Below are 24180 nucleotides of genomic sequence, written 5' to 3' on the forward strand. Positions count from 1 at the left end.
TATTGTAGTCATTATAGAAACTGTTTTCCTGGTAACTGCACCCTACATTAGTTCGTACAAGTCTTCCCTGGTTTCTCTAAATTTGTCCCTTTCACCTTTTCTTAAGGGTCAATAATAATCCATTACATTAATATACCATACTTTGTTCAGCCACTCCTCAACTGTTAAGCACCCCTTCCTCCCTTAATTTCCAATTCTTTGCTACAACAGAAACTGCTGCTGCTAAAATATTTTTGTATATATGGTTTTTTTCTCTTGGTCTTTGATCTCTTTGGGGAGACATAGGTCAGTAATGGTCGATTTAACATTTCCATTTTTAATAACATAAATTAGAAAAACTAGAATGTTTTCTCAGTGAGATTTGGGGAAAGGTATCCACTATTTCTGAAAACTTTTCTTACATATCATGTTTTCCTCCAGATATTCTATCTAGTGGATAGCACCCACAATTATGCTTCAGCTTTCTACTCCTGTGCAGGTGGCGTGATAGTAGCAGCTATTTTTTTCTGGCACTTGTGAGACCATGCAAAGCTGGACTATGTCAGCATCCTCTAGATGAAGCAAAGTCTGATAGTCAGAAGTCAAACGCTTTACAGGATACACCTGAAGACTTTCTTGAAATGAACTTGCAATATGTCCCAAGGCTATGTAGTAGCTACTTGCATTTGAAGATCTTTCCCACCCATTATTAGGCCATATGACCTGTTTATATCACAGGAAGCCTAAGACATACGTGGTGGGAGGAGCTTCCTGACAGGAAAAGGAGGTTATGTCACAGGAGATGCTGAGAGAGAGAGAGAGAGAGAGAGAGAGAGAGAGAGACAGAGAGAGAGATATCATGGCTGCTAACGGCTGCCCTCATTATTGTTAGAACTGAACAGGCTGACTTAGCTGTACTGTGAGTTTGTCTTTGGGGAGACTCCAGCAGGCGGTTGGAGAGCTTTTGGGATGTTGAAGCTCCAGGTTGGCATATTGTGAATTGAATGTTTTGGGTTCCTTGCTGTTATGAAGTGGACTGATTAGATAAATGGCTTGTGGGATATGGTTCTCTGGTGTCTGAATAAATGGTTTACTTCTTCTACCTTCTACATGGAGGGTCTTGTAACTTTGCAATACAGATACAGATAGGCATTTTGACCCTTATCATCTACATTGTTATTATTGCCTTACTGTTTCAGGCCATGAGAAAAGCATTTTGCAAAATTTTAAATACTCCAAAACGTAAGGATCCCATGATTTTGACAATGTGGGTACTCCCTCCACTGAAGATTTCAACTATGTCCTAGCAGATAATCCTTAGAATCCTGGTCAGTGGCTGCCCCATTCATGTTTCTCTTTCTTGCTGGAGGCCTGGGCACGTGTGTCTGTGAGCCTGAGACCTACTCTTTCCAGGCAGTCCAGGCCATGGCCACGGCCCAGGGAGCAGCACTGAGGCCCATGGCCTGCAGGATTATTCCCTGACTTCAAATTTAACTCTTTCCCCATTGTACTCTGTTGCCTAAATGTCTTCTGCATTATGGAAGATCAAGCCTATGGGCAGAGGGCCAGAAGATCAGACCATCTATATGGTATAAAAAGGTTTCTTCAGGGCCAGAGGGAACTCATATCTGGAAATATGAGGAGAAGGGAATGATCATTTTTCAAACTCGCCTTGGACTATAGTTTTGAGTGTCTTTATCTAACTTCTATTCTCAGGAATCCAACCTAGACAAGATGGGGAAGACAAACAAAAGTAAGGAGAAACAAAGTAAATTCTTATGGTTACCTCAATCATTGGCTAGACATTAAAGTTAGGATTAGGAACTTGCACTCTGCAAACTCTCATTTAAAATATGATTTCTTTACCACCCTGTCATTTCCTAAGAAAAGTCACTTTTGAAAGTTCAACCTCAAGACCTCGTCAGGACCCTCTCTCCCCTTCTAAACCATACTGTATTTCACCAGGGGGGCTCCCAGGTTCTCATTAGAAACTTGGATGATTACCTTCATTATTGTAGGATTTGTTCTGAGTTCTTTGTGCCCTTAAATGCTTAACAACTTTTTGTCGTTGTTGTTCAATAATTTTTTGGTTGCATCTGATTCTTTGTGATCCCATTTAGAGTTTTTGTGGCAAAAACAATGTTATTCCTTTTTCTTCTCCAGCTCATTTTACAGAGGAAGAAACTGAGACAAGCAGGGTGAAGTGACTTGCCCAGGGTCACACAGCTAATAAGTGTCTGAGACCAGATTTGAACTCAGAAAGATGAGTTTTCCTGACACCAGGCCCAACACCTTATCCACTGCACTAGCACTTAATAGTCTGCTTTGATATAAAGCTTTATGGCTATAAGTCTTTATATGTATTACCTCATTTGTTTCCTCATACATACTTGACAGAGTAGGGATCAGAAAAATGAAAAACTGATCATCAGAGGCCACTGGCCATTTGGAGGTCAACCAGAAATTAAGATAAAACAATCTCTTGAAATTATAATGTAAATTATAAAATGTAATTTAATTAACAAAAAGTTGGCCTAACCCTTTTCAGGAATAAATGTATAAGGCAAAATATATATGAATCTGTAGAAAGTTTATATATTCCAGGGCATAACACTGGCAATACTATTTGACGGGACAAGACATGATTTGTTTAAAATAATGCCATTGTGTGTCTTGTGATCCAAGTTTATGAGATATTATGAAAATGTCATATGTGAAAATGTGACTAATGGAACTGAAATTGGAAATGTGTCACATTATGAAAAATTACATTGGAACCATAATTTAGGCCACAAAAGGAATTCATTAGGGAAGGATGTATTTTGTTCTACAATTTCATAAGGAAATATGTTGCCTACTCAAGTCGATATAATATACACATGATAAAGGAAAAGAATTACATTAAGCAATATAATGTTCCTTACACCCCAATGACACTTCCAGATTCTCCCTTGGTTACCATCACTTAGCAGCTTCTCTGTCTTTACTGTTCATTCTCTTTAAAATTTTCACCCTACATAAATCATGATGACTGTGACCTTGGATCATTCCAGTTTCTTTCTCAAGGAGTTCAGCCCTTGGATCAATCAATGTCTTTCTCTCCTCCTCAATTCTTTCTCTTGTACTAAAGGACTTCAATATTCATGTTGATGGTTCCTCAAACTTACTAACTTCCCAGTTCCTCTCTCTCCTAAAATCTCATGACCTATTCCTCCACTCCACCTCAGTTACACACTATGATGGTCACACTTTAGATCTCACCATTAAATATGTTTCACTTGAGTAAAATCTTCCTCTATCATTCTATCTCTTCCTATTTCTCACCCTTTTTAAACCTATTCTTCACCTTCAGGACAACCTCCAACCACTCCATTATTCAGTATTTTCTCAGGCCATGACTTCACTTTCCTCCGATCCCAATCTCAGCCCTATAGTTAATGAAGTCAACTCCATACTGTCTTCTTCTCTCCAGTGGCTCTCCTATTGTTCTAGTGATGCTCATACGTTGCCATATTTCAGTCCTGGATCACTTTTGGGTTGCTTCTCCTCGTGGTGCTGCTGGATGGAATTGAATGAAGTCACAAAAGTGTGTTGATTAGGTTCCCTGCAAATTTGTATTATCCAATCTGTAGGCTCTAAATGTAACAAAGCAATCCTTTTATCCCACCCTAGTCTGTCTAAATATCTGCAGAAACTATTACAAAGTTTATTGTCTCTCTTTAAACCTCCCACTTCTTCCACCAACTCAGCTGAGGATCTTGCTTCTAACTTTGCTGAGAATATTCAACGTGAGCTCCGTTTTCTCTCCTCTTCATCTTGAAACTCCTTGACATCATCAGCCATCCTTAGCTTTTTAACTCCAGGCTCTGATACTGAGGTGGCCCTTCACCTTGCCCGAGCAGACACCTCTGCATGTGCCCTTGATTTCTTCCCCTCCCATCTTCACTGGCAGATTGCTCCCTTACTCATCCTTTCTCTCTCTTGAACCCTCAACCTCTCCATATGTACCCGTTCCTTTGCTACTGCTTTCAGATATGCCCAAATCTCTCTCATCTTCACTAGGTCCTGCCATACCACCAACCTGTCATCTTATTGCTTTCCATTATTCCTTACTTCTACTTCTCCCACTCACTTTTCAACCCTCTACAATCTGGCTTCTGACCTTGATCATTCAACTGAAAGTTCTCTCTCCAAAATTACTCATGATCTTTAATTGATAGATCTGATGGTCTTTTCTTAATTCTTTCTTCTTGACCTCTCTTCTACATTTTACAGTGCTGACCACCTTCTCTCCTCTATGTATTTTTGTGACACTTTTCTCTCCTTGTTCTCCTCCTGTCTATCTGACTGCCCCTTCTCAGTCTTCTATTCTGGGTCATCATCTACATCACTCCTCCTAACTGTTGATGTTGCCCAACACCCTTCAGTTTTCTTCTGTCTTTATACTTTCTCTTAGTACCCTCATCATCTCCCGTTGGTTTAATTATCTCTATGCAGACAACTCACAGATAATTTATGGTTGTATATGTATATACACATACACACACATATATATAAAATGAAGGTATACATATATATACATATAAAATGAATAATGTGTATATATAATGAATGAAGCTCAGAAGAAAGAAGACCATACATATACTTATATGTATATATACACACATGTACACACATATACATATGCATCTATACACATGTATATACATATGCATCTATACACATGTATGTACATATGCATCTATGTGTATGTGTGTATATTTGTATGTATATTATATATATATTCTTATTTTTTCCTCTGAGCTTCATTCACCACCAACTAATTGTTAAACATTTCATCCTGGATGACATAAAGACATCTTAAACTCAACATATATAAAGCCAAACTCATTATATTCTTCTGCCCACAAACCTATCCCTTTTCCAAACATTATCATTTATACTTTTTTATGTTCACTACTATTCTTCTAGGGTCCTGGGTCTATTGCATTGGCATTATCCTTGACTTCTCATTCTCTTTCGGTCCATACATCTAATCAGTTGCCAAATCTCTCTCTTTTGACCTTCACAATATCTGTCATAAAAAATTCCTTATCTCTAATTACACAACCACCACTTTAGTTCAAGCCTTCCTCAACTCTCACTTAGACTATTGCGTTGTCCTCCTAACTGGTCCCTCTGCCTCGAGTCTCTCCCCCATTCCAAGCCAAGTGCTACACAACCAACAAAGTGATTTTCCTAGAGTCTAAGTATGACCATGTCACTTCCCTATGAATATCACATAATATAATACATAATAATGAATATTAAATTCTAACATCTCTTAATTGTCTCTAGGATAAAATATAAATCCTTGTGTTTAACTTTTTCTTTTGGAGGGGGGAAGGCCGGGCAATCGGGGTTAAGTGACTTGCCCAGGATCACACAGCTAGTAAATGTGTCAAGTGTCTGAGGTCAGATTTGAATGCAGGTTCTCCTGACTCCAGGACCAGTGCACTATTCACTGCACCACCTAGCTGACCCTTGTATTTAACTTTTAATACCCTTTGTTATCAGGCCCAATCTATCTTTCCAGCTTCATTATACATTACTTTCCTCTCCCCCCTCCATTCTATGTTCTAGCCAAACTGGCTTTCCTTCCTTACCCTAGCTCTCAATCTCTTGTCTGCATGCCTTTGCATTGGCTGTCCCTCATGCCTAAGAATTCTCCCTTCTCAGCTCTGCTTCATAGAATCCTCTTCTTCTTTAAAGATGCAACTTTAGCGCCAATGTCCACTTGAACTCTCTCCTGATCCCCACAACCGCTAGTGCCCTCCCTATCTAATTACACTGTATTCATTGTCTTTATATATTTTCTATATATATTTACATGTGCATATATTGTCTTGCTGAACAAATTATAAGCTCCTTGAGAGAAGGGATTGTTTCATTCTTTATATTTGTATTCCTAAGACCTAACACCATGGCACATAGTAGGTACTTAATAACTACTTGCTGATTTGACTAATTGTATTTATGATAGTGGGATCATAAGATGTAGTGTAGAAGGTATATTATACATCATTTGCTCCAATTATTAAATGGAACCAGTTCATTTAGTAGCAATGCATGGTGCTATGATCTTGATAGCCAATGAGACAATGGACCCAAAGAATATATATCCCTATCTTAGAGCATTTTGGGACAATGGTAGATCTCCAAATAGCCTCTGTACATAGAAAATTACAAATATTTGAATTGAGAAACAACCAGTCCAAGGGATAGTTAGGTGGTGTAGTGGATAGAGCACTGGCCCTGGAGTCAGGAGGACCTGAGTTCAAATCCAGACACTTTACGCTTACTAGCTGTGTGACCCTGGGTAAAACACTTAACCCTGATTGCCTCATAAAACAAACAAAAAAAAACCAAAACAAAAAAATGACCAGTCCAGTTCACAACATAATAGAAATAACACTGGACAAAATGTTAGGAGTCCTGAGTTCTGATCCTAGCTCTGCTGTTAACTATAACCTTAGAGAAGTCATTAACCTTTTGGAGACATACTTTCCTTATCTCCCACCTAGAAAATGGGGAGAAGTGACAAAATGAATTTCTTGAATTTATGAAATGTGGTTAAAATATAATTGTTACACCTCTTAGCAGAGAACTTGGAATGTTTTTAATGTGCTGATGTGTTTAAGTCTTGTAGCTTTTGTCTCCAGAAGTTGGTTAGTTGGTTGTCATTCTCAGAGGACCAAAATGACATCACTACGCTAGAGACAAGTTTCAGTGTGTCTGACTGTGACTGATCAAAACAATATGAGCTCGGAAAGCTCCACCACAGGTCAGGCACAAATAGTCCATGTGAACATTTGGGGTGGATTCTCTAAACTTTCACATTCTATGTTTCCTTTGAGCTGTTTCAATTCTGTTTTGCTCATAGAGCACAGCACCCTCTCTAATGTGGGTGTGCCATGCTGGGCGGTCCTGTGCCAGTGTCTCCCATGTAACAAATCAATTCCAAAGTTCTTAAGAGAGACATTGAGAGCATCCTTGTATTACTTCTTCTGACCATCATGTCAATGCTTGTCCTGTGTGAGTTCTCCATAAAACAGTCTTTTTGGCAAGCATATGTTTTGCATTCAAACAACATGGCCAGCCCATCTGAGTTGCACTCTCTGAAGCAGAGTTTGAATGCTTGGTAGTTTAGTTTGAGTAAGGATCTCAGTGTCTTGTACCTTATCCTGCCAGGTGATCTTCAGAATCTTCCTAAGACAATTCAAATGGAAGTGATTCAGTTTCCTGGCATGACACTGGTAGACTGTCTAGGTTTCACAGGCATACAACAACGAGGTCAGCACAACAGCTCTGTAGATCTTCAATTTGGTAGTTAGTCTAATACCTCTTCTCTCCCATACTTTCCTTCAGAGCCTCCCAAACACTGAGCTATCTCCAGCAATGCGTCTGTCAACCTCATTATCAATGTTTACATCCCTGGAATGTACACTACCGAGGTAAGTGAACTTATGCACAGCACTCAAAGCTTCTCCATTTGCTGTAACCGATGGTTCCACTTACGGATGGTGTGGTGGTGGCTGATGGAGCACCTGAGTTTTCTTGGTGTTAATTGTTAGGCCAAAATTAGCACAAGTAGCAGAGAATTGATCCATACTTTGTTGCATCTCAGCTTCAGAGGCTGCAAACAGAAAATCTGCAAACAGAAAATCATGCACTAATACTCCCTCCATTTTGGTCTTGGCTTGTAGCCTTTTCAAGTTAAAGAATTTACCATGAGTGCGGTAGCTGACTTTGATGAAATGCTAATCCTCATTAAAAGCATTTGACAACATGGCTGAAAACCTCATGCTAAAAAGCATGGAAGTAAGCACACAGCCTTATTTCACTCCATTGGTGACTAGGAAGATGTGAGAGCATTGTTCATTTGGCATTTAATAGACTATGTGATTGTAAGGAGAAGAGATGGACAGGATGTGAGAGCGATGAGGGCAATGTGTGGTGCAGAGTGCTGGACTGATCATAGACTTATCCTTTCCAAACTAAATGTTTGTGTTCAACAAAAGCGGCACCCCCAAAGCAAAATGACTACCAGAAGAATTAATGTCAACAAATTAGAGCTCTTCTCTGAGGGGGAACAATTTGTTGCTAACTTGGAGAGAAAGTTGAGCTGACACACAGTTGGCAACAGTGGAGCAGAAAAGGAGTGGGTGGCTTTCAGAGATTTGGTGTATAGCACTGCATTTGCTCATCTAGGTCAGAACACAGGCAAACACCAAGACTGGTTTGATGAAAATGATGGGGAAATTCAGAAGCTGCTAAATGAAAAATGAGAACTCCACAGGGTTTACCAGGAGTATAGTTCATCTATCTCTAAGAAAGCAGCATTTAATTCCATCAAAAGTAAAGTACAAGCAAAGCTTAGAGAGATTCAGGATTCTTGGCTCAGCAAGAAAGCAGATGAAATTCAGTTTTATGCTGATAGTAACAATTCAAAGCACTTTTATGGTGCCCTGAAGGCTATTTATGGGCCAAAACCTATAGTGCATCTCAACTACTCAGTGCTGACAGAACCACATTGATTAGTGATAAGGGTATGTTCCTAGAGAGATGGGCTGAACACTTCCATAGTGTTCTCAACAGACCATCATCAATCAATATTGAGGCTATTGACCATTTACCTCAGGTTGAAGTCTATCCCTCCCTAGTTGAAGCTCCATTGAAGAAGAGGTTTTGAATGCCATTAGGTTCCTTTCATGTGGCTAAGCTCCTGATGCTTATTCTATTCCAGCTGAGATTTATAAGGTAGGGGGTCCGTTGCTCATACAAAAGATGACTGAAATTTTCTAGTTTATATGGCAAGAGGAGGTTATCTCCCAAGAGTTCAATGATGCCTTCATTGTCCATCTCTACAAAGGTACAGGAAATAGATTGTCCTGTGACAATCACAGGGTGGATTAGTTCACTGCTGGCAAGATTCTTGATGGAGTCCTCCTTAATAGGCTGATCCTTTACCTGGAAGATGGTCATCTATCTGAAAGCCAGTGTGGATTCAGCAAGGGCTGAAGAACAGTCGATATGGTGTTTGTTGCCCAATGACTCCAGGAGAAACGCCAGGAGCAGAACATACATCTGTATGCAATGTGTAGGGTATGTTCAGGGAAGACTAGTACCTCTGTTGTGAGGGCTGCCTTCCAGTGTTGGTGTCCACCTGTTCCACCCAGCTCTTACCTGTGGCTCCAAGAAGATGTGGCATGTGCAGTGACCACACCCCAGTAAACCATTTCCTTGTCTCCAGAAGTATCAGTTATCGAAATGAATAGTTTATCTTAATCATTGACCAATCTATCTGGTATGAGCCCCACCAAGAAACCTGGGAGATTAAAATTATAGGATATCTTGGCATCCTGATATTTTTTCCTCTTAAAAGCAGAAAAATGAATGGTAGTGGATCTAGTTCAAGTTTGCTAAAAAGGAAATAAAAAGGAAGAGTAAGCCTGCTATAGAGTAAAGCCCCTTCCTCATTCCAGGGCTAAAAGTTCAAATTAGAGTTTAATCCCATAGATTTTAGACTTGAATCCTCATTAAAATGAAAATGAGGTGAGTGGGAGGAGAAACATTTTAAACTATTATGATTATTTGTGCTATTTAGGTGACTGGAGAATGTGAGAGTACATTTTAAGGATGACTGGAGGAGAGAGGGATACAGAGGACAATAGGTGGTTGAGTTGAGTGGGTGGTGAAGAGGAGGAAGAGAAGGCAACAGAATTGAAGCCCCCACAAAGAAGACAAACTTTGTCTCCTTTACTACTTTGCATAGGGTTCTGGGTGTTATGGTGTTGGCAGAGTTTTATAGCCTTTTGGGTTATACCTTTCCAGTCTTAGGTTTTATTCCCTTTCATGTACTCTGTGACCTAGGAGTGGCTTTCTTGCTATTCCTTAGGGACAACACTCCATCTCTGTGCTTTTTCATGGGCTTTCTCTTATGTAGAGAATGCTCTTCACTCTCACCTCTGCTTCCTGGTTTCCCTGGCTCAGGATACAGTTCAAATTCCCCCTTCTGCAAGAGGCCTTTTCTAATCCACCATCATTGCTAGTGCCTTCCCTCCAAGATTATCTCTAATTTACTCACAATATGAATTTTGTAGATGGTAAAGCAGATAGAATGCTGGGCCTAGGGTCAAGAAAACTCCTCTTCCTGAGTTTAAATCTGCCCTCAGACACTTAGTAGCTGTGTGACCCTGGTCAAGTCATTTCAACCTGTTTGCCTCAGTTTCCTCATCCATAAAATGAGCTGGAGAAGGAAATGTCAAACAACTCCAGTGTCTTTAAAAAATTTTTAAAAACATTTTTAGCTAAAGTTTTGAGTTCCAAATTCTATCCCTCTCTCCTTCCCTTCCCTCCTCCCTGAGATGGTAAGCAATCAGTTATAAGTTATACGTGCGCAATTACACAAAACATTTCCATCTTAGTCTGCTCTAGTATCTTTGCTAAGAAAACCCCAAGTGGGGACACGAAGAGTCAGACAACTGAACAACAGTAACAAGGTGTTCTCCTCACATATCTCGGATTTCAATTCCTGGTTTATCACTTTCTTTTATCCTTTCCACTCTCAACATGATATACAATATGAAAAAGCACTGAACTGGAGTCAGGAGGCCTGGTCTTGGTTCCACTGCTGATGTGCTATGTGAGCCTTGGGCAAGACACTTCATCACTCTGATCCTCAGCTTCCTCATCTATGAAAGGAAGGATTTAGATTATGATGAAGCTCCTTCCAGCTTTCATTCTCTATGTTCTTAAAATCAATCTCTTTGGTAAAGAAAATGGAACTAAATTAGGAGTCAAGTAATTTTGTCTTTTCCCTCATCATCTTCCTATGTCAAGAATAGTTTTCGGTAATAATAGTTGACTTTATATATAATGCTCTTATGTTTGTAAAATACTGTGTCCATATTACCTCACTTGGTCCTTACAACAACTGTCTGAGTTCTTCAGGCTTTATATTTCTTGTCGTTATTCGGTTGTTCAGCCATGTTCAACTCTTCACGACCCCATGGACCATAGCATGCCAGGCCTTTCTATCCCCCACTATCTCTTGAAGTCTATACAAGTTCATCTTCATTGTTTCCATGGCACCATCTATCTGTCTCATCCTTCAATGTCCTCTTTTCATTATGTATAATTTATAAATGAGGAATCTGAGTCACAGAGGCTAAATGACTTGCCCACCATAAGTAGTAAATATCAGAGTCTTCCTGCATGGACAGCTAGGTGGTGCCATATTGCATAGAGTGCTGGGCTTCTATGAGTCCGGAAGACTCATCTTCCTGAGTTCAAATTCAGCCTTAGACACTTACTAGCAGTGGGACCTCGGGCCAGTCACTCCACCCTGTTTGCCTCAGTTTCCTCATCTGTAAAACGAGCTGGAGAAGGAAATGGCAAACCACTCCAGTCTCTTAGCCAAGAAAACCCCAAATGGGGTCACAAAGAATCAGACACGACTGAGCAACAACTTCCTGTCTGGGTTCTAGGACTCCTAACAACTACACCACACTTATGCCTAATTTGTCCTTTTTCTTCACTTTGTTCCAGTGCAAAGAGTTCAGAAAGTCTTAGTGCAGTTTTAAGATATTAAGACACCCTGTATAGCTAAACGACACAAGTATCTTTCTATTTATTTCAAGGCTTAGCTTCTACCAAGCTTTCTTATTATTCTTCTAACTCTTCTAACAAGACCATGCTATTCTTTTGCATTCATTTTCAGTTCCTTGTCCTTTCGATTTCTTGTGTGTTTCCTTCTAAAATCTGACTCTGGAGGCATTCCATTATATCATGATTTCTCTGTTCAGCCTCTTTGTTCTCCTTAGGCATCTTTCTTCTTTTTTTCTCATGGGAACCAATTGCAACAGTGTTACCAAAATTTTGTCTTTGAGAACCTCCCTTTCCTTACTTCCCTTTTAGAATATGAACTCTTTAAAATGTGTTTTTCTAAAAGTCAAGGCTTTGCTACCTTTTCTCTACCCTTTCCCTCATTTATCACAAAATCTTAAATGACACAATCACAGCCTTCTAACATTTCTGTCATTTCCAATTTACCCACCGGTTCCCTCCATTGGTCATAATCAGACCCAGAATAGGGAGAAAGATGAAATTATCAGTCAGGAAGTCAACAATTTATCAGCTGTTGTTGTGTTTAGCAAGGAGAGACCTCCGGCATATGTCTGGATAGTTGAAATTCCTCACAGAAGCTTCAGTTTCTCATCAGAAATCAAAGTCTCCTACCCATCATAACCAAAAAAGAAACTGGAGATGGTACTATAGTAGCAAGCACAGGCTTTAAAAAGAACAGATGATTATTTATTATGATTAAGCTGTGCAAATTTCAGTCTCCCTCCCATCTCCTTTGACCAAAAAATAAAATGAAATAAAAAATAAAGAGGAAACAGGAAATAAAAGGGAACATATAAGTCCAAAAGCATTTTTTTTTGCTTCATTGGTTTAACCTAAAGTTTTTTTGTTTAACCAGCTCTTAATCTCTCCTTCCTTGTCTCTCCACCTCAAACTTCTTGAGGTATGCATTTGACCCAATCACCACCCACATTTAGCTCATTTTGGTTAGTACGACAGGGAAGCAAGTTATTCTCAAACTCGAAATCGACTGCCTTTTGCACATATGAATAAAGTGGCCTGAGGACCCTATCTCACACAAGAAGTGTGGCAAGGTTTGGAAAGACAGAGTTAGGAGTCCTGGGAGCTTCCTTGTCCTGTAAGTATGATTCATAATTCTACCTTTCTCAAGGAATTACTCATCTGGTTTTAGAACTTTAGAAATGTAAAATTTTGGGGTGAGTAGTCTAAAAGGATTTCTTCATAGGGTGTTCCTCTTTTTCCACCATTACCCATGACTTTTCATAAGTCTTCTGGTAACAGTATCTCTTTATTGTAATACATTAGAGTGAAGAAAGAAAATTGAATTAGGCCTTAGGAGTGTAGAGATCCTTTTCTCAACCTATTAAACTGGAAAAGCATTATGTGTTATTAAGCCTTGGACATTAAATCTGAGAAGTAAAGCAGTTTCTTAGTTATTGAAATTCCTTTGGTCTCGAAGGAAGATGACCTTCTGACCTTAAGAGATAGGTTTCTGACTACTTTACTACATGTTTCTCCATTTATAAGTTTATTCAATTAGCTCTTAGCTAGACAAAGAATCAGAAAATGCCAAGGTTCTCAAGTAAAAGGGTATTTTTATTTTAAGGAATCTCCCTATTTGAGATAAGTCATCACTTACTCTTATGAGGATAGAGTAAATAAAGATTTGTTTCCCCTACAGGACTTTAATAGACTAAGGACTAAGAAATTTAGTGTATTTAAAAGAGGGAATGATGAGGAAATGAAAGACTTCCATAAACATAGACTTTGTTTTTAGCTGTATCCCACCTATATCTGTTGGGATTTCTGGAGCATTTCCATCTGTTCTCCTGCTTATTAGGGGTAGGATCATGGGCAAGCCATTTTATGCCTCTCAACTTGTTTCCTTATCTGTAAAATGAGGGAAATTGGATCTCTAATGTCTCTCTCTCAACTCTAAATCCTAGGATCTTCTGACTTTGAGACTCCAATAAACATCTCCTCTTCCCCCCTTCCTCTCCAACCCACAAATACCAGTCCCCAGCCCAATTCAGGGGTTCAGAGTAATCGTCAAGATGACACCTTTGAGACTGAAGTTGGATCAATTCTGAGGATGGGTAACGTCACTCAAGAGTGGCAAAAAAGGTAGGGGGAGGCCAGGCCAAATCCACTTTCCCCTTCCCTTCACTCCCAACTTATTCCTTTTAAAATTTATAGACAGCTCTTTGTCACTGTGATGCCCCAGGAACCCCACCTGCTTATAAGCTGTACACCATTTCAATCTCCCTCCCATCTCCTTTGACCAAACAATGAAATAAAATAAAGCAGAAATAGGAAATAAAAGGGAATATACAAGTCAAAGTTTTTTTGCTTTATTGGTTTAACCCTGCCCTACTCCTTGCATGAGATGGGGTTCTCAGGCCATTTTATTCATATGTGCAAAAGGCAGTCAGTTTTGAGCTTTAGAGTAACTTGCTTCCGTGCTGTGCTAACCAAAATGAACCAAACGTGGGTGGTGATGGAAGATGAAGATAACTCATCATCTCTAACAAAGACCCTGGTCAAATGCATACCTCGAGTTTGAGGTGGAGAGACAGGAAAGAAGAGCTTAAGAGGTGATTAAACCAACAGACTTGTGAGGTGGGCTTGTCTATCTGATATAGATCAGCTTCAGTTTAGATGAAGATTTTGCATACTCGAAAGATGAGGTTGTGTATTCATGTTAAACACGTGACTTACATGCAACATTAGGCATAATATCTGTATCTTTATTCAGTTCTTGAATAAATTAACAGGTGAAGTGATTAATTAATGAAGGGGAGTCATAGGAAGATAGATTAAGCATAAAAACTCTACCACCTATAGAAGAAAGCATAAGTTCAGAAGAGTTTAAAGACTTCCTATTTTTAATTCCTCTGTATATCTTAGTTGAACTTTGGAAGTATAATGACACTGAATTAGACGAGTTTGATCAAAAAAGTATTATAATGTGTTCATTATAGAAGAGGATTTCTTCTTAGGATGTTCCTCTTTTGTCATCCTTCCCATTATACTTGTGAATCCTCTTGTAATAATCTTTTTTAATGTAATATATTAGACAGAAGACAGAAATTTGTCTTTACCAACCCATTAAAGCATATATCTAGATTTCTAGGTTGCTTTCAGAAAACTGCATATAATTTGACAATCATCCATGCTCTTTTAGTAAAACACAAATGGTCAATGTATGGAATTGAAGTATTTTAATCCAGGCAACTTGAATGTTTTTGAGAGCATAGCACTTCTGTTACACACTGAAAGATAACTTTCTTTCTTCCTTTCCTCCCTCCCTTCCTTCCTCCCTCCCTCCCTTCCTTCCTTCCTTCCTTCCTCCCTCCCTACCTTCCTCCCTCCCTACCTTCCTCCCTCCCTCCCTCCTTTTCTTCCCTCTTTCCTCCCTCCCTCCCTCCCTCTTTTTCTTCCCTCTTTCCTTCCTTCCTCCCTCCCTCCCTTCCTTCCTTCTTTTCTTTCTTCCTTCCTTTCCCTCCTATTACTGTCTCCTTTTCTCTTTCACTTTCCTATTTCTTCCATTTCCCATCTTTCCACCAAAGTATCAACTTTACAAGTTTTATATGTAGCACCTAGACAGGTTTGCATTCAGTCAAAGGGTGGCACTTGAGGACCTAAAGGGCCACATATGGGCTTGAGGCTGCAGGTTTCCCATCCCTGACCTAGAACAACCTCCCACTCCTATGGAGAAACCTAGAATCTGTCCCAGGTTCAAGGTAATCTGTATTCAGACTGAATACTTATGAACCCTCAATGATGTATTTGCTTTTCGCTTAGTCATCAGATGACCCAAAGTGTTAAAGCAAAGGCATTCAACGAAATAGCATAAGAAGAAGCTTTGCAATAGAACATTACCTCATCGATTTAGTACACACTTTCTGGACACCCTCAGTAGGGAGATGGGGCACATAGAGTGATCACACAGAAGAGTCCCACGTCTGGGGAATACCCAAGGAGGGAAAATCCCCTAACGCTACAGGATCCAGGATGTTGTCGGAGAGTTACTTTCACTGGCTGCTTCTTACTGGGCATGATTTCTCTTTTGGGCTAGTCGTTCTGAGGGGTTTCGCCGATTCTGGCTCTAGCAAGCTCAATGCACGTCTACTCGTCTCCTAGTGACTGCTGAGTACCCCCTCATTGTTCTGCTGTTCTCAGTGTCTCTCTTGGGTTCATAGTGGTGTTCTGGTAGCTGCTGGGTTTTACTCTCTGCCCCTACCTTCTAGCAGCTAGGCGGTGCAGTGGATAGAGTACTGGGCCTGAAGTCAGGAATACCTGAGTTCGAATGTGGCCTCAGACACATAGTAGCCGTGTGGCCCTGGACACGTCACTTAACCCTGTTTGTCTTAATCTACTGGATAAAGAAATAACAAACCATTCTACTATATTGCCAAGAAAACTCCATGGACAGTCTGGCCCTCCAGGGTCACAAAGAGTTGGACACGACCGAACAATAGCACACCTACCTCTCAGGATTGTTGTGAGGATCAAAGGAAATAGTATATTTAAAGATCTTTGTAAATTGCAGAGCATTATATGAATATAAAGTATTATTATTCAATTTGTATTCTGGAGCATATGCACGTCCTGTCTCTCACACTGTACTTTGGAAAGCAGCGACCTTAATGTACCTGCAGTGACTAATGCAATTCCCTACTATTTGTCCTAGTAGGTACTTAAGAAATATTTGTTATTGATGATGATAGTTAGACATAGTCCCTGCCCTCAGATAGGTCACGATTTAATGGAGAATGGCTGAGGGAAGCCCTTGTCAGTGTCTTGTGGGCCAACTCTTTCTCAATTCTCCTCTCCTTATTATGATTTCCTCTTCTGTGCCTTCTGTGCTAGATAACAGGAAAAGGGGCTGCTAAACCAATTTTAGTTAAGGTATTACTCACTTTAGTAGCTACTTTTAATAGCTTAATAGATTGCCCTTCCAGATAATGAACAGGGCCTTTCAACAGGAATCATAAGGAATTCCTTCCAGACCAAAGTCTATGATTCTGCTGTCTCATCTGCCATATCTACTTCATATAATTTTTAGGAGTAAAAGAGATAAAGAAAGGAGGTGGGGGGAGGGAATAAACATTTATGAATCGCCTTCTACAGGAAGTCTTTCCCAATCTCTGTTAATTCTAGAGCCTTCCCTCCATTGATTATTTCTTGTTTGTCCTGTCCATAGCTTGTCTGTACATAGTTGTTGGCATGTTGTGTGCCCTTTGGACCATGAGCTTCTCAAGGACAGGGCCAGTCTTTCGCCTTTCTTCATTTCCCCTTTGCTTAGTACAGTACTTGGCACCTAGTAGATACTTCATAAATACTTATTGACTGACTCATCTGCTGCATGCCAGGCACTGTGCTAAGAGCTTTACAAATATTATCTTATGCGTAAAGCCATTTGCAAATTTATGTAAATGTCATCTGTTATATTTTTCATTCAGACTTGTGATTTCATTGGTATGGGAAATGCCTGGTAAAGGGAACTCCATCTGCCCATGCGGATCAGCACTGATATCAGCTATTACTATTATTATCTGTGTGTGTACATGACATGAGCAGCTCAGCGGTGCAGTGGGTAGAGCCCTGGGCTTGGAATCAGGAAGATTCCTCTTCCTGAGTTCAAATCTGACCTCAGACACTTACTAGCTAGGTGACCCTGGGCAAGTCACTTCACCCTGTTTGCCTCAGTTTCCTCATCTGTAAAATGAGCTGGAGAAGGAAATGTCAAACCACTCCACTATCTCCGTCAAGAAAACCACAAATGCGGTCACGAAGAGTCAGACACGACTGAAATGACTGAACAGCAGCAAAGATGTTATTGTCATTATTATCATCATTACTAAGTACCTCCCCCCAAAGAAGTAAGGAAGCATGTAAGAACCTTAGGCATCATGGCAGAGATTCTCGGAATACCTTCTGGTGCTCCAAGACATTTCTGCAGACAGCAGTTTTATGGCTCAGATTGGCCCTGATTATTCTAGGGAGCATCGTATCTGGTAGATGTGCCCTGAAGGGAAATCCCCATTTGAATTGCTTTATTAATCATCCTTATTGCTTATTATCATCAGTGTATCTCTTTAGGGCTTACCAGGTACTTTCCTTATAATAACCCTGCGGAGGATGTAGGACAAACATGAGAATTTATAGTACAGTGGAAAGAATACTTGATTCTGCATCAACTTTGCCACTTAATAGCTATGTCAACAAATAATTCACAAGAACTTATTAAGCACTGATTATGTGACAGGCATTGTGATAAGTGCTGAGAACATATTAAAAAAAAGCAATAACAGAATCCCTGCCTTTAAGGAGGAGTGGGAGAAGGGAGGGTAAGAGGAACACACTAAGAAAGGCCTTTTGTAGAAGGTGGAATTTGAACTGAATCTTGAAGGAAGTTGGGGAAGCCAGGACAGAGCAGTAATGAAGGAGAACATTTTAGGCATGGGTGATAGCCATTGAAAAGGCTAATGAAAGAGCCAATGAAAAGGACTTGGGAAATGGAATGAAGGAACAGAAAGTGGGCCAGTGTAGCTGGATCATAGAGTACTGGTAAGGAATAAAGTCTAAGAAGGACTGGAAAGCTGGGGAGGGACCATCTTGTGAATGGCTTTAAAAGCCAGAAGATTTATATTTAATTCTAGAGATAATAAGTTGTTCAGTCATTTTGGTTATGTCTGACTTTTAGTGATCCCTTTTGGGTTTTCTTGGCAAAGATACTGGTGTGGTTTGCCATTTCCTTCTCTAGTTCATTTTACAGATGAGGAAACTGAGGCAAACAGGGTGAAATTACTTGCAGGGTCACACAGCTGGTGAGTATCTGAGGCCAGATTTGAACTTAAGATGAGTCTTCCTGATTTCAGTCCCAGTACTCTATCTACTGTATAACCTAGCTGATCTATTAAAGTTTTTCACAGCCTTGTTGTTCAGTTATGTCCAACTTTTTGTGACCCCATTTTGGGCTTTTCTTGGAAAAGATACTTGAATGGTTTGCCCTTTCCTTCTCCATCTCATTTTTATAGCTGAGGAACCTGAGGTAAACAGGGTGAAGTGACTTGCCCAGGGTCACACAGCTAGTAAGTGTCTGAGGCCAGATTTGAACTGAAGATAAATCCTCCTGATTCCCAGCTCAGTGCTCTATTCACCTAGCTGCAGATAGTATGGAGCCACTATAGTTTATTGAGTAGGAGAATGACATGGTCACAACTGTGCTTTAGGAAAATCATTTTGGCAGCTGAGTGGAGGATGGACTAGTGTAGGGAGAGACTTGAGGAAGGGAGACCAATAACATATTACTGCAATAGTCTAGGCATGAGCCTAGTATGTGTCACAGCCAGTATGTGTCAGAGATAGGACACGAACCCAAGTCTTAATAATTCTGGAGGCTGACTCCCTATTCACTAGCCACACTGTCTACTTAGCTGTTAAATGGAGTTAATAATATCTAACCTACCTGCCTTATGGACTTTGTAATGAAAGTCAATCAATCAATAAGAATTTTATCCAAGATGGTAGCTGTGTGAATGGAGAGGAGATGGATATGAGAGATGTTGTGAAGGTAAAAATGGGAGAACTTGGTGACAGATTGGACGTGTGAGATGGGAGAGAGAGTGAGGAATTGAGGATGACAACTAGGCTTGCAAAGGGTTTAGAAGAGAGTGAGAAGAGAGGAAGAGGAGTCATGAGTGTAGAAGGCTTTCTGAAGGAGTTTAGCTATGAAGAGGAGGGGAAATACAAGATGAAAGCTAGTGGGGATGGTAGGATCAAGTCAGGCTTTTTTTTTGGTTTTGTTTTTTACGTTCCTGTTACATTCCTATTTTCACACTAGTCATGTTGTATAGAAAAATTAGAATGAATTAGAATAACTATGAGAAAGAAAAATATAAAACAAAACAAAACAAAAAAGAAAATAGTGTGCTTTGATCTGCGTTCAGACTCCATATTTCTTTCTCTGGATGGCATTTTCCATCATAAATCTCTTGGAATTGTTTTAGGTCCTTGCATTGCTGAGAAGAGCTAAGTCTATCAAAGTCAGTCATTGCACACTGTGGATGTTACTGTATACAATGTTCTCCTGGTTTGGCTCACTTCACTCAGCACCAGTTCATATAAGTCTTTCCAGGTTTTTCTGAAGTCTACCTGTTCATCATTTCTTATAGAATAATCAAATCAGGGTTTTTAAACAAGAAAGTCATTGGGGCAGTTAGGTGGCACAGTGGATAGAGCACCAGCCCTGGAGTCAGGAGGACCTGAGTTCACATCTGGCCTCAGACACTTGCTAGCTGTGTGACCCTGGGTAAGTCACTTAACTCTGATTGCCTTGACAAAAACAAACAAAAAACAAGGAAGCAGTCAATAGGTAGATATTGAAGATTGGTGATAGAGTGGGGGTGATAAAATGGGCAATATACTGGAGAATAGAATGGAATAGAATCGAGTATAGGTAGAGGGGGTTGCCTTGGCAAGAAGGACCCTCTCTTCATATGAGATAGGGGAGAAGGAGGAGATAGTGGAGAAGGAGGAGATAGTAGGAGGAAGCATCTGAGTCACGTGAGACCTGTGTCATCTTCGACAAATTACTTTACATCTCAAGACTCCAGTGTCTATCTGTAAAATCAGAGGGCTGGATTAGATTACCTTTAAAGTCCTTTTTAACTCTAAATCCTATTATCACTATTTACAAATCAGGGAAACTGAGGTGAAAGGGCTTGTCTATAATTATACAGTGAATAAGAATCAGGGTTAGGATGTGACACCATGAATACACCAGCTGCCTCTCTTGAATACAGTTCCCCAGAGATGCTGTAGTGACATGACCTCAGTTAAAAAACCGCAGGAGAGAATATTAACATAGACTCCAGAAAACTTAGTAGGTTTCTTTTTTCTATCTGAATATAACTTTTGTAATTAATATTCAAGTTATCCCAAGTAGATGAACTTGCCTGAGGCAGTGGAAAGAGGCACTGGACTTGAAGTTAGGCTGATTTCTGCTATTTATTACCTGAGTGATGTTAGGTGAATAACTTTGACTCTCTGAACCTCAGATTTCTCATCTGGCTTTTGTTGTTTGCTGTTAGTATTGTGGTCATTTGTTATAACAGACCTCTGATTTCACTGGTACCTGAGAGGACTGCCTGGGACACTGAGAGTGACTTGCCCAGGGTCATAGCCAGTGTGTGTCAGAGACAGGACTTGAACTCAGGTCTTAATAATTCTGGAAGCTGATTCCCTATTCACTAACCACATTGTCTACTTATCAGTTAAGTGGGGTCAATCATATCTAACCTAATCTGATCTAATCTAATAATATCTAACCTACCTGCCTTACAGACCTGTTAATGACAGTCAATCAATAAACATTTATTAAGCGCCTAATATGTGCCAAGCACTGTGCCAAGTGATAAATTGAGATAACATATATATACACACACATATATATATATATATAACATATATAGATCTTTTCTAGCTAAATTGCAATCTATGTGAATATATATATTGTTTTGTTGTTCAATCATTTTTCAGTCTTGTCTAACTCTTCATGACCCCATTTGGGGTTTTCTTGGCAGAGATACTAGAGCGGTTTGCCATTTCCTTCTCCAGCTCATTTTACAGATGAGGAAACTGAGGCAAACAGGGTTAAGTGACTTGCCCAGGGTCACATAGCTAGTAAAGTGTCTGAGGCCAAAGTTGAACTCAGGAAGATGAGTCTTTGTGACTCCAGGTCCAACACTCTATCCTCTATGCTACCTAACTGATATATATGTGTATTTATATCTATATCTATATCTATGTCTATGTCTATGTCTATATCTATATCTATGTCTACGTCTACATCTACATTCACGTCCATGTCCATGTCCACATCTATATCTATACCTATACCTATACGTATACCTATACCTATGTCTATATCTATGTCTACGTCTATGTCTACATCTATGTCTATGTCTATATCCACATCTATATCTGTGTCCACTTCCATGTCCATGTCCATATCCACATCTATATCTATATCTACATCTACATATATGTATATGTATCTACATATAACACACCACATGCATATATATGTATGTGTACATTATATACACACGTGTGTATATGTAGCCACGTGTATACATGTATACACACTATATACCACACATATACGTACCTATGCACACACATATGTATGCATGTATACACATGTATGCATATAACTATATATGTATACATAAAGTACTCTGCATGCCACAACTCTTTAATAAATATTTGTTGAATGAAACTCTAAGCAGTATGAGAGTAAAAGGAAGAGCACAGGCTTTGGAGTCAGAACACTTGAGCTTGGAGTCAGAAGGTCCAACCCCAACACTTGCTAGCTGTGTAACCTCTCCTGAACCTCACTGTAAAATGGGAATAGTAACACATAGCCGATCTATTTCACAGGGCTGTCACAAGGAAAACACTTGGAAAACCTTAAGCCACCCTAGAAATGCGAGCTATTATTATTCTTTTCCTTTTCTCCTTTGTAGGAACTTTAACAGACCTGTGCTCTTCTTAAAGGAAGATTCCCCATGGAGGAAGAGCATCAAGTGGAACCACTGTGTTTCGAGGAAGGTGACTAATATACTTATTTTAAAACTGGAGGAGAGAGAGAAGTTAATTCCTTTGAGACACATGCAAAGATTTTTTTTTTTCTAAGATGAATGCCACAAATGTGATTAACTGTTCTGTGGATTTTGAGATTTCCAAGATGATGCGCATCTCAGTGTTCTCCCTGGTGCTTTCAGCTGGTTTGCCCCTGAATTGCATGGCTGCCTGGGTTCTGTGTTTCCAGGTCAGGATGAAGAGTGTCCTCAGCATCTACATGATAAACATGGTGGCCGCCAACGTCCTTCAGATTTTCACCATTCCATTCTGGATCCATTACACCTACCTGGGGCACAGATGGGTGTTAGGGAGGGAGGCCTGCAAAGCAATTGGCTTTTTGTTCACCACAAATTTCTATGCCAAAATTGCCTTCCTGTGCCTCATTGCCAAGGAGCGCTACTTTCACATTGTTTGCCCTATGCGTTGCCGTGGCCTGGGCACTGTGGCCATTGCTGTGAAAACCAGTCTCATTGCCTGGGCGGTTACAGTTTTCTTTTGCTCCCTGGGCACCTACTTTATATCTCAAGGAAAAGAAGAGACCCAACTCTGCTTTGAAGGCTACCCACTTCCAGCCAGCTATGCTCACTTCAAAATGGGCACCATGTTTTTCTCTTTCTTTGCACCGCTTGGACTAATAGGCTTTTTCTATGTCAGCATCTTGTACAAAATCAGGCAAATGAGAACTCTGGAGGCAAAGAAGCAAGTCTATGGCTGTATTCTTCTTACTATGGTGACATTCTTTCTGATCTTTGGACCTTATCAAGTGATAGCCTTCCTTAAGGATTTCTTGGAAAGCAGAAAGAGGGTATCAGATATATGTAGAAAAGAAGAAATGCTATTCCTCCTTAAGGAAATCTCTTTATGTGTAATGACCCTTGGGGACATTCTAGATCCTGTGCTTTACGTCTTAGTCATAAAAAGTGCCCGAGACAAATTTGCAGCCTCATGCAAATGTTTGTGTTCTTCCCAACAGGAACTGGTCACTTCACAGGCGATATTTATAAGCTCAACTTAGAATTAATTTTTTTTTTCAGTTGGAAGGAACCTTAGACAAAGTTTAGTCCAACCTCCTTATTTGTCAGGTAAGGAAATGAGGCCCATAGAGAGTGGCATACTGGAGAGAGAAATGAAGTTAGTTTTCAGAAGAAGACCTGAGTTCAAAACTAGCCTCAGATACATTCTATATTTATCCCGGGCAAATCCTTTAACCTCTCAGCCTCCCCCCCCCCCCGCCCCCTTCCCCCACTCCCTTCTCCTTATCTGTAAAATGGGGATAACAAAAACATTAACCTCAGAGGGTTGTTGTGCGGGTCAAGTGGGATAATAAATGTAAAACGGTTTGCAAACCTTTATTGTTGTTCAGTCACGTCCAACTCTCTGTGACCCCGTATGGGGTTTTCCCGAGTGGTTTGTCATTTCCTTCTCCAGCTCATTTTACAGATGAAGAAACTGAGGCTTACAGGGTTAAATGACTTGCCCAGTCACACAACTAGTGAGTGTCTGAGGCTGGATTTGAATATAGGTCTGAGTGTCTAAGGCTGGGTTTGAACACAGGTCTTTCTGCCTTCAGGCCCAATGCTCTATATACTCTTCCATCTAGCTACACTGAGCCTCTAGCTGCTTGCAAACCTCATATATACTATATAAATACATATTACTTTTAAATACTATATAAAAGTTATTATTATCATAAACAAGGTAAAACAACAGACATTTATGAAACACCTGCATGTGACAGCATTTAGCACAGTTTCTTTTTTTTTTTTGCAGGGGGGAAGGCAGGGCAATCAGGGTTAAGTGACTTGCCCAAGGTCACACAGCTAGTAAATGTGTCCAGGGTCTGAGGCTGGATTTGAACTCAGGTACTCCTGACTCCAGGGCCAGTGCTCTACTCACTGTGCC

At 40.0% G+C, this 24180-nt stretch overlaps 1 protein-coding gene across 1 annotated transcript; it reads left to right on the top strand.

The window, feature by feature from the left end:
* The first annotated feature begins 22330 nt into the window (after positions 1 to 22330).
* LOC118837236 (probable G-protein coupled receptor 132) lies at positions 22331 to 23293 on the top strand. The gene has a single exon (XM_036744159.1). The coding sequence runs from the start codon at positions 22331 to 22333 to the stop codon at positions 23291 to 23293; it is 963 nt and encodes a 320-aa protein (XP_036600054.1).
* Positions 23294 to 24180: the final 887 nt, after the last annotated feature.

Source organism: Trichosurus vulpecula, chromosome 2, assembly GCF_011100635.1.
Source record: "Trichosurus vulpecula isolate mTriVul1 chromosome 2, mTriVul1.pri, whole genome shotgun sequence".
NCBI classification, from domain to species: domain Eukaryota; kingdom Metazoa; phylum Chordata; class Mammalia; order Diprotodontia; family Phalangeridae; genus Trichosurus; species Trichosurus vulpecula.